Consider the following 12306-nt stretch of genomic DNA (forward strand, 5'->3'; position numbering starts at 1 on the left):
CTATACGTCTGTGAAATAGCAGGCGAAGTATTATTTTTCTTTCCAGAGAATGAAATTAAAATTATGTTGAAAAGCAAAATCAAACACAGATAACAATAGTTATCTTCAACACGTATTAATATAATTATCCAAGGTAAATAGAGCCTACTGATTTAACATTCTTAAAAAACAGCTAAAAGTTTGTATACAGAGCAAATAAGGTGTTATATCTGTAATATAGTTCACTAGAAACTACATTTTCTTTACCAGAGGCTTCATCACCACCATAATAGAATGGCTTACTTTACTGTTTGTTTTACAAATAGAACATAAACTCCATAAGGCTAGTTGGCATGCTAAGTTTTCTTAGTGTTTTAACCCTATTGTCCACCACAGTAGTAGATGTTTAATAACCACTCACTGAATAAAAAATTTTAAAAACCACTTCCAAAATAAATAAGATATGCTATGTAGATATAGACATGTTTTATAGACATGCTGCTGTTTTGCCAATACTGGAAAGCTGATGACATAGTGCTCCCATTTACAATAATCATCACAAAATTTAATACATCTTTGGAGTTTTCTTTGAGCCAAGTGCTGTTCTAAGTCCCTTCTCATGTATTAATAAATTTAGTTTCTAGCTACTTTTAACTAAATTTCTAACTATTCCTACTTTAAACAGCTAGTCAACTAGTAAGTGGTAGAGATGAGTCTCAGGCAGTATTTCTCCTGTGCTCTGGCTCTCCACAGCAACACATCCCACTTGCACACTTCATAGTACACGAATCACAAAACACTGGTTTCTAGCATCACTCAGGAGTATATTGTTGTTAGCTGAAGCTGAATAATATTGAATGTCAACTATAATTATATATATATATAATTATATATATATAATATATATANAGAGAGAGAGAGAGAGAGAGAGAGAGAGAGAGAGAGAGAGAGAGAGGGAGAGGGAGAGAGAGATAGTCACCGGATGTTGAGTACAGCAGAGGGCATAGAGTCAATGGAATTGTAACAGCTATACACAATGTCAGAGGAGTAGCAGATTGGGGGAGGAGGGTTATCACTTTGTGAGGGGTGTAAATGTCTAACTATTACATTGTTTTGTACACCTGAAACTAATAAAAAAAAAAGTAATGATAGTATATTATAGTTTGAAGGCCATTTGTTTCATTTTACAGCTGTGGGAACTAAGGGACACTAAGATTAAGAAACTTCTGTATTATTTATCACTAAGCAGTGTCTGGAATTCACATATTTTTTTCAACATGCCATACTAATGACAAAAGTTTAAAGATATCACATATAGCATATTTCCAACTTTCAGAGAAGGAGAATATTGCAAAATGCATTCATAAAATAATTTTGAAGGTATAGATTTTTCCTTGACTGAAATGTATCATGAAATTATGTAGTACCTTATTTCTATTTAATAAATTATTTTATGTAAATAACCAAAATATGTATAGCATTTCTGATCAAGACGCTTTCAGAGCATCAGTTATGAGAACCAATTGTCCTTTTACTGGAGAGAGGATGAGATCAAAATCGGTTCTCAAAAAATGACTTTAGGTGTCTCCCAGCTTTTCTGTAGCTCTTCAGTATGAGGCGATAAACAGTAAAGAAAAAGAAAATAATAAAGACAAAAGCATTTTAAATGACATGAATTCTTCTTGACTAGAATATTTACTGAGCATCTGCTATTATACAGAAAAATGGATATGGCCCTTTTGGAAAATACCCATGAAAACAATTTGAAAAGTAGAAATCATGTTATGAAACTAAGGGTTTACAACAGGTAAGTTTTTAAAAAAATGTTATAAAATTCTCTTTTCTGATTTCCAGTATAACACATAATTTTTAGTGTATTTTAAAACAATGAACACTTCTTAGAAATCATTTTGTTGATTCTACTTTTATTTTAACATACATAAAAGCAGCTTATAATTGCACTGAATACAAAAGACAAACAAAACACTTGATTGCACTAAAACATACTTCACATGAAGTACTGCACATGATAGAATTGATTAGGTGAGACACAGATCTATAATCAGATAAGACTGGTATTCTAGGTTTGAACAATACAGAATTTTTCCTAGTGGGGAATTGCCACATCATATATTGCACAATTTCCAACACTTACATGTTTTACAAATATTCCTCATATTTTTTAGCTTTGTCTTTATCTTTTTAAAACACTATGTATAAGGCTTTAAAAGCAATGAATTATGTACCGTTGAAAAAGACAAGTCTACATTGAAGAAGTAAAAAAAAAAAATGATGACATAAATACATGGTCATCCCATTCTTTTGTGGGAAAAAAATGACAAAAAACCCCAGCAAACTTCTCCAAAGAAGAGAGAAATATTACAAAGCTTAGTTTCATAAGCATTTGTCCACTTATAAGTGTTCTCTGAGTTTAAAAAAAAATTCATTTGGAGTAAATATCTGTGTTACCAGTTAAGATTCTGTTTGTTTACATTCAGTTTTTAATACCACCATCTAACACCTTCAAATAGTGCAAATGCATGGAAGACACTCATTGTTGGTAGTCATTTAACAATAAATAACTCTATACCTAGCTATTTTATTATTTCTGCATTTGAAAAGTATAAAGTGCATTCAAAGAGTTCAAAGTCATTCTTCTCAATCTTGAACATAATTATCAGTCAATCTGTGATGTTTTCAGCTCATGACAGGGGTATTCCACATTGCAGATATTCCTGGAATCTCCCTCCCTTTGTTCCACAGTCTTGTTTGGAAGAAGATTTCCAAAATAATACAGTTTGTTCACAAAGTCTTTGTGGAAAACGTCTGACCATAGAGCAACATCCATCAAAATAAATTTCCTTGAGTTCCATGTTATGATAGTCTATAATCAAACAGGATTCCTCATTATTTGAAGGGTTTGCTACATATCCAGTGTAAATTCTTTCCACATTCTCTGCTGCTGACCTCTGTGCTATTCAGAAATGCACAGCTCTCAGATCCTGTAATATTGAACCTGTCAAACAATAAAGAAACTGAGAATTATTTTAGTTCATCGTTTCCGTTCAGTTACATGAGAATAAACTTTATGGTGGTAGTGACCTTATAGTTTTTGCGCTGAATAGGAATGTATGAGGCAAGTCTGCCCATCAAATGATCATATATTAATCTGGAGAGACAGAGTAGGCAAGGATTGAAAGGGAGAGTATGTGGAAGGAAGGTTCAAAGCTAAGCTAAGAGAAAAGAGCTCCATTTATTCGGTTGGCGTGCCTCCAGAGGAGTGACTCTTGGTCATTTTTGAGTTCACAAACCCTGAAAGAAACAACTCTCAGAAAGTATACACATTTAACAATTTTAGGGAGTTATGGCCCCTGAAGCTGATCTGTGGATATGGTATCATAAGGCACATATTAAGAATTCCTTTTCTAGAGATCTGAATTTATTCTCTGTATCAATAATTATAATAAAACTATTTCAACAGCTAGAAATTTATTCAACTTTGGGTTTTCAGATGACAAAGATTAACACAATACTTATAAAGTGTCCTTTAAGCTTTAAAATGTAATTTATTTACAGGTAATGAAAATAAAGTAAGATCTTTAATTCTGAGGCAAGATTTCTCTCAGGTCCGTAGAAGCCTCTTATTGGATATGAAAATATTGTTCTTAGGAAAAAAAGAAAATAAAATATTGTTCTTTATCCTTATGGAGATGAGAACTGGGAAAGAGTGAGAAGAAATTATTTCCTAAAAACTAACTCATCAGTAAAACATAAATATGAGATTTGAAATATTTGATTTTGTTTGCATCATCATAATTTTTCTTAGAATATTTCTGAGTCGATTATTCAGGTGAAATTTTGCTGAGATCAAATTACTAGAAGCATTAATTGCATGAATACCAAGTAGATTAAAAGAACAAAATAATGATGTGAAATTCTTTCTTAAAAGAATTCCAAAGACTATAAGCATACAAAAGAGATAATTAAAGCTCTGCTTATAAACAGCACAACCTTCCTGTAGAACAGTGCTTTGACAGGAAAAAAAGGAAATGGTTTCCCTGAGTTGCCAGCTGGGGAGCATGAAGAGACATCTTGAAACTTACCAGTTATTAAATTCTTTGTCATTTGACCACTGCCATTTCTGTTCAGCATCTTTTTTCAGCCCAATCCAGTGTTCAGCTCTACCCGCAAATCGTTTTAAAAAGATCTTGAAGAAAGCACAAAGGACATGCGTGTTAAACAACCCCTCTGGGTCAGTATATAATAAATCCTCGAAAACAGTTTCCCAAAAGCTGCATCTGAGACATGACAGCTAAGCTGATCATTTATTAGTTCTATATAGGATTGGCTCATTTGGATTTCTGGACTTTGAAACTAAGCGTTCAAATCCAATTTACAAGACTCAATTGAGCCCTCATTTTGACTGATCATAAGGCTTCCTGTGACTAAATTTTCCTACATGGGAGACACATACAATGTGTTCACTTAGAAGCAAATCACAGATTAGCTAAAAAAAAAAAGCAATATTTTATGAAATTGTTTTTAAATAATATCTTACCATGTCCTTTTCTGAATCAATGAGTGCAAGAGTAGCACCATGTTTGAAGCAAGAGTTTTGGGACAAGTTCCAGTTGCTTGTTAGATTGGAAATAAAGTAGCATTTTCCATTGTATCCGATCCAATCATCTGGGCATGAAGAAATATGGCCATTTGATGGTTCTGAGTACATATATCGGGCTGGACAATTGTATTGGCCCACTGTAAACAGAAAAATTGTTTGCTTTAGTAACAAAAGAAACTAAATACCCACAGTGTGCAAACCTAGTTCAGGAGATGCTGTGCTGTACTTGGTAACAAAGTTAAAGGATGAAAGGCAAGAAGGCAAATTCTGAGAAGAGAAGAAGGCAGGCTCTCATTTTATCTGATCTCCCATTGTGCCTAATCATCATTGTACAAGGTGTCAGAAAAAAGAGGGTGGCTCTTTGACCATAATATCACAAAGTGGTAGGAAAATAGAAAAATCTTAAAAATAGCCTTTGACTAGGAAGGGTAAAGTGCATTATAAATTCTAAGGAAGGTTTAGAATCTGAATGCAGAAGTGGAGGAATTTGAAGATGCAGTAGATAAAACACTATATTGGGAGATGAAGAACAGAATTCTTTGCAGGGAAGTAATTCAGCATACTGAAAGATCTATGACTCTAGATGCTTCATAAAATTGTAAAATTTCTCATTTGTAAAAGACACAAATGATTCTTGGTATAGCTATATGTTCTGAATACCATCTGACAATTAACTCTCTGGGAGCTTATAGATATATTCTTAATTATCCATAACCACCATTCTGTGGCCTTTGAGACAAAAGACAAGAGACTGACCAAGCCCTGATTAATCTATGGCTTAGGTATTATTATTATTTTTTTATCCACAATGAATGTGAAGCCCACATTTTCTTTCAAACATAAATGTCAATTTATGTCAAATCTAAATCAACCCCTATCATTTCAGAATTAAAAATTTGCTCAAATTTCACTTTCTCCCACAGTAATGTATAAATCACGGACAACTTTAAAACTTATAATGATGCTTTAGAACACTTAAAAATATTATTATTAACAATTAATCCAAGGAACTTGGAATTATATTTAGTATGTTTTACTAAACAATAGGCCATGTATGATATATGGGAGGGTCCTATATTAATCTGAATTTCTGATTAATTGGACCAAGTCATTTCTGTTGATTTCAGCTGAGCACGAATGCTTACAGCAAAGAGACTCAATGAATTCATGAAGTGCAGACCTACCTGATAAAGCAATGAGAGCTATGATTAAAACAGTGATGATGACCACATTCAATACAGCACATGGAACAGGAACTTGAAGGGACCCTTCATGATGTGTTACAAAGTGAGGGCTGGTGGCATGAGCTGAAGAAAAAAATTGATGGTGAATTCAGATATACTGTAGAAGTCAGATAGGGACATTCGATATTCTCTTGAGGCACTTAAATTTAAAAAAATAATGTGTCTCCCTATCTTCTTATATAAAATTTATGTTAATTTTCCCCAACTTTTGAGTGAATCTGGATAGTTTCTTATTGGCTAGAAATGGAACAAGCCAGGCATAATAATGAGATCATAAAATATCTCCCTAATGTAAGTACTTAGTAGCTATGATCATTCTAAGTATATCATAATTTTATTGCTTTATCATAATAAGAACATTTATTAAATACCTGATTACCCCAGAAGACATGTAAAAATATCCTAAGCACAATTCCTTAATGTCTCTGTGTTTGAGATGATGAAAACAAGGATAAATGTGGACAGTGTAATTAAAAATATTGAATTAATATGTAAATATCTAAAATTAGCATGGCTGAAAATTAAAAAAAAAAAGATTGATAGTACCAGATGTGAAGCAATTGAAATTTTCATTATATTACTGATGGGAGAGTAGAATGAAGAAAATACTTTAGAAAACTGTTTCTTAAACAATTAAATATACACCTACTCTATAATTCAGCAATTCTACTCCTACGTATTTTCTCAAAAGAAATGCAAATATGTCTTCAAAATGCTTTGTACAGAAAGATTCATAGCAGCTTTATTCTTAAGAGCCAATTCCTAAAAATAACCCAAATGCCTATCAACAGGAAAATGGATAAACAAGTTATGCTATATCCATTATCAAAATAAGAACAATTGCTACATACAACAAAATGGATGAATCTCAAAAAATAATGTTGAGTGAAAAAAATCCAACTACAGTTATACACTGTATATTTGAATTTATATGACATTCAAGAATAGCTGTACTAAACTATGGTGACAGAAATCAGAAAAGTGATTGTTTTATGTGTGTAAGAAAGGTAATTTGAGTGGGAAGGAGGACAGGGCAACTCTCTAGAGTGATGACAATTTCAAATCTTGATTGAAGTTGTAGTTATAACTCATTAAACTGTACACTTAGGATCTATGCAAGCATTGTATGGAAATTCTATCTCAACTATAAATGATATGTACATGGATAAGACATTTGAATTTTTGAAGAGAAGTTAAAATAATAGAGGAAACCTAACAGTATTATAAACCAAATATTGGGCAGAAGTTTCATTATCCTATGTGTAATGTTGAAACAAAGTAAGATTGATTTCACCAATAAGAAATATTTTTGTAGGAGGATTTATAATATGAATATAATGTGAATCATGATTCTTAGTCTCACACACACACACACACACACACACAAACCTAGAGGAATATCTGTTTAGAACATAAATTAATAATTGAGAAAGGAGAGAAGGGAATTTTGTGACTCTGAGTTTGAATTTTGTTTCTTGTTAGAATAAGCTATCAGGATTTTTACAATTTGGCCTGACAAGAAATATAGAGTTCTTTATTATGGTCTCTAAAAATGAAATGTAAAATTGCTACTTGAATGATATTAAGATTTACCGTAAAAAAGCTTCAAAATGCAAAAATATTTTCTGAAAGTCTGTTTTTCAGTCTGGATGACTTTTATTAAAAGCACATATCTTGAAATGCATGTATTTTTTGCCTTAAAACACTTCACTAAAGTTAAACCGAGCAGAGATGTTGCTCTCTTTTGTAGTAATTTACCATGTACTAGATTTCAACATCAGCTTTTGCTTCTTCTGGAAATTGTCTTTCCCAGCATAGATCTGCATTTAGATTTCTCAAGAGATGCCTTTCCTTCACTCTTACGTAGCTCTATTTCTTTCAGCTTTCAAAGCTAATCTTCCTTTTTTCACTGGTAGGCAATTGTCACAATTGTCACTGGAAACAGCCCTTGGTAGGTAGGGTAGCAAGTTCAGAGCTCTCCGTCTAGTTTCACTTCTCTCATGCTGCTTAGACTCAATGCAGCTCTCATTGCTGAGCCAGTACTAACTCGTCCAAATACCTCATGTACTCCAAAGCCTACGTCAGTCTGTTGGCTGACATTACCCATTAACCAATGACATTACCCATTATCCAATGTGTGAACTGTGGGGATGATTCTCAGATTATATTTTATATCCAATAATGAGGGCTATTGTTACTCAGTTTTATTTATCACCTAGGTGACTAAACACTCCCTCAACAGTAACTTCCACTGTGATTATGGGCCTTGTCCATTAATGGAGAAATTGAAAATAACCCACCGTTACATATTGAGTTACCTAAGGGTGATGCCTAATGGTTGTTCATACTAATGAAGCAAAGGCATCATAAACTAAGCATTCAATAAAATTTGGGATTCCCTAAGGAAAAGTTAGGAATTCCTGATTAGGTTCTTCTTCTTTCAACTATGCCCTTTCTAAATTGAGTAATTTTGTTATTATAATTGTTCTTTTTAGCAGCTCATCTGGGTCATAAAGTTACGGTTACCTGATCATCAAAAAACTTGTGTGGCTTGCACTTGTATCCACAATTGATTTTGTGTTCTTAAGTTACAGTTGGGTTTATTGGAGGTAATTGAAGCTTTTCTGATGCAAAGCAGTCTAGTAGACACACACTCCAAAAACAATGTCTTCCTCTAGATTGCTTAGCTCTGCTGTTCATAAAACATCCCTTTATTCCTGTATGGCTTTGCTTACAAATAAACTTCACTTCCTACATGCTAGCTGTGGGGGTACCTCAATAATTAGAGAAGAAGAGGGATAAATGAAAAAAATCAAGAAAGCCTCACAGAAACAAGTTAAAGGAAAACAATAGAAACATTCTAGTAATAAGAAATAGAATAGGTCTGTGGATAGAATAGACAAATAAAAGAGGAAAAAGTATATAGCTAAGATAATCATATTTTGATGAAAAATAAAAAAAAAATGTCTCATTCATGTAGAATTTGAAGGCAGTGATTAGAAGGGTAAAAGAGAAGGATGAAATGGAAGAAAAGAGTCCCATAAGAATACAGCAGAAGATGTCATTTTCAAGGATTCTTTCATGACATTCTCCTAATAAATTATTGTTGGACACTGTACATGTTCAGGTGCTTATATGGCTCTTTTCTCAAAGATTGGAAACCTTCATTTCCAGCAACTGGAAGATGCTGTCGTGAGAACACAAGATAAGGCACACAGCAAGCACACAAAGATACAAGGCAAAGATATGAAGGCAATCAAAATGGAATTGTTTATGTGGAAACAGAGTTTTTGTAAAGAGGGGCATTGCTTCCTGGAGGATGTACATATGGATATGAAGAAATGATGGAGATTGTACTGCACTAGTGCAGGGAGTTTTCTAATTAAACCTGAAAAATTGAGATGGTAGAAACTGAAACAAAGAAACAGATCTTTGAATAACTTCTAAAATTCTCCTTTGTGTTTCCCTCTAGTCTCAGGAATCATCTTCTCACATATAAAGAAATATTCAGTTTTTCCCATTTTCTCCTTTATCCTGACTAAAATAAGATGTAACTCAGTTCTCAAAAAGATAAAGCCTCATTTTATTCCCTAAGTACTGTTATATATCATCTATCTAGTTAGACAGATAGTTATTACCAACACAGAAAAACAAGATCTGAAAAAAAAAAAAAAAAGATCTGACTTACGTTGTTGTCCTCTCTCCAGATGCAAGGAGCTGTTCTCTGTTAGGGAACAATCCTCAGAATTCATCTTTATTCTAGTCAAGAATCCCTGCTTATTCTCAGGTCAAGCCAATCTACAGTGATAGTCTTCACGGGAGCTCTTGTTCAGTGTCTGAGCCTCTGAAGCATCTCAGCATTTATAGTCAGTTGTGTTGTCCCCACCCCCTTCCTCTTGCCTTCCAGCCACTCAACTCCAGTTCTCTTTCATTTATGCTCTAGTGGTCCAGACAATTTACAATGTGTTGTTGTGGTGAGCTGCGGGTTTTCCCTGCTGTCTGAAATATGCTTTCTCACAACTGTAGGTGTAGTATAAAGAGACAGATGGGATTTTCCCAGAATCTTTGACATCCTTCCTTAAATTTGCAGAAAACAAAAAATAGTTTAGGATACAGCATATCTAGGTAAACAATGAACAGTTAGGGGTTCCTATCTTTGAGATGGAAATCCTTTGGAGAAGAATATTTCCCTGGAATCCCATTCATCATTTATTTTACTAATATTTATTGAACATCCACTACGACCCTGACACTGTTTGGGGCTAGAGGATTTATTGTTGAATACACATTTTAAGATCTTTATCCTCATGGATCTCTCTCTAGTGTGGAAGAGTTTTCTTAGGAAACTGTAAATCGGTTCTCAGAAGTCTGTCATTCACTCCTTCCCTGGGGACTAGTTTTTTTTAAAGGTATCATTTGGTAAGAAGCTGCTTTAATGCAGGAAATAGAAACCTTGTGGTCTAGAACTTCCTTTCCGTGTTCTAAAAATGTTTATCTTATCTGTTTCATTTACCTCCTGTTAATTTTTTGTCATGTTTTACTGTCATTTAGATGACTCTTATTTCCCCTCAGTTGTATCGTATTCTGCTGGGTTTTTTTCCCTATCTGCTGGGTTGTTTATTATATATCTCTGAAGTTTAAGACATTTAACATGTGATTACTATAAAAATATATTGCCATGTCAATATCATCCAGATAAGTTATTAAGCTCAACACAAAGTAAATGTAGAATACCCATGTATGATGATTTAAGGAGGGGATCAAAATACCACTCTGGCTAGTAATCTTGGTATAAACATTTTATCATTAAGATCATTTCTTTAGAATAAAGACACTGTTTTCAGAATAAAGCCTTTGTGAAAATATTATGCTTAGCTGGATTGTAAATTATCATCTGTTATAGGTTAGTTAGGTCATCATATTTATTTGTTTACCTAAGACATGAAGAGGTACATGTTGGTCCCAAAGGCTTTCTTTGCTTCCATTCTATTTTTTCAGTCAATTTCCTAGTATGTTTTCCAAATAGCAGCTAAAAGTTTTATTTTATAATTAAGTGACATCGTTTTGGTGAAAAGTTCAACACTTCCCTCCTTCCCCCATCAAATGATTCTTATCAAACCATTTAGTTGAGAAGGTTCATAATGTAGCCCCTGGTTACCTGTCCTCCCATTTCCCCTATTGACCACTTCTCTCTCTAACAATAACCCCTTTGCTGTCCCACAAAAATGTCAAGCGCTCTCCCACTATAGGGTCTTTGCCTTCTTTCTGAAGGGTTCTTCATCTGTTTGCACGTCTTGCTCTCCCGTTAATTCAACTCACTCACTGTTCAACTGCCATCTGCCCAGAGAGGTCTTCCCTTGCCTTTTTATATGTAAAATAGAACCTCACACTCCATGCCTCCACATACTATTATCTTTCTCTACCTCACTTGTCAATATCTGATATTTTATTATTGCTTATCATCTATTTTCCTTACTAAACTATAAGCTGCTTGGGGGCAAGGCCTTTTTCTGACTTGTCCCTCCTGTCCCTAAAACATGACATAATAACTGGAACCTAGTATGTTCTCAGTACAAACTTTTTGAATGAGTGAATAAATAAATAAATATGAATTAATGGAAGAATATGTATAAAAACATAAAAGTTCCAAAATATAGAGTGCTACTTGGAGAGGCTTGTGGGATTGTCAGGTTCAGAAATATATGACTTTAGACTGTCACTGGATAGGAAGTGCACACTTGAATACTGCTGATGAATGCCAAAGGAGGCGTTCAGTCTAGTACTTAAGGGAATAGCTGATGCTCTTGCTAATTTCTTTGGGTTAAAGCGACTTAGTTCTTTTAAGTGTTTATCCTTCTACATTTGGGAGATCTGGGTTCATATCCACATTCTAACACTAATTTTGCACACCATGTTGTGAAGAATGCATGAGATACTATCAGTGTTATAAATCTGTATCATTATTTGAAATCTTCCAAGTCTGAGAGAGAGAGAGAGAGAGAGAGAGAGAGAGAGAGAGAGAGAGAGAGAGAGAGAGAAAATATCCTTACACACACTGATAATCTTTACCATGTGATGTTCCCACATGCAAAGCAGGACTTTTCAGCAACTCATTGGACTAACAGAGAAATCATGACCTAGCTATGCCATTTACTAATATACTTTTCTCTGCTGATGATTCCATATAAGCGTGAAAATCTAATTTTCTTAGCTGGACACAAACTAGCCTTGAAGTTTGAATATTCCAGAACAGTTAGGCAGGTTAACATAATGAAAATAGTATAGATTTTACAGAGAGATAATCATCTCCCACAAATTTCCCTCTACGTTCTATAGGCCAGCTATGTTTACCTTCATTCTATTCTTTGAAAAAGCTAAATTTATTTTTACTCTATACGGTGTTTTCTTACTTTTGTTCTCACTGCTCTCAGATTTTTCTTAGCTAGTTCTTCTCATTTATAT

The 12306-nt window shown here is 33.8% G+C and overlaps 2 protein-coding genes across 2 annotated transcripts in view; one reads left to right on the plus strand and one right to left on the minus strand.

Moving 5' to 3' along the window:
- KLRF1 (killer cell lectin like receptor F1) overlaps nucleotides 1-12306 on the plus strand; it is a 59429-nt gene that overhangs the window by 14924 nt on the left and 32199 nt on the right. The gene's annotated exons all lie outside the window — the stretch shown is intronic.
- On the minus strand, nucleotides 1934-9672 carry CD69 (CD69 molecule). Its single transcript, XM_019630547.1, has 5 exons — nucleotides 9533-9672; nucleotides 5785-5907; nucleotides 4538-4737; nucleotides 4083-4186; nucleotides 1934-2995 (listed from the first exon to the last, which is right to left on the minus strand). The coding sequence occupies exons 1-5, from the start codon at nucleotides 9594-9596 to the stop codon at nucleotides 2887-2889; spliced, it is 600 nt and encodes a 199-aa protein (XP_019486092.1). The 5' UTR covers nucleotides 9597-9672; the 3' UTR covers nucleotides 1934-2886.

Source organism: Hipposideros armiger, unplaced genomic scaffold (assembly GCF_001890085.2).
Source record: "Hipposideros armiger isolate ML-2016 unplaced genomic scaffold, ASM189008v1 scaffold_922, whole genome shotgun sequence".
NCBI lineage: Eukaryota > Metazoa > Chordata > Mammalia > Chiroptera > Hipposideridae > Hipposideros > Hipposideros armiger.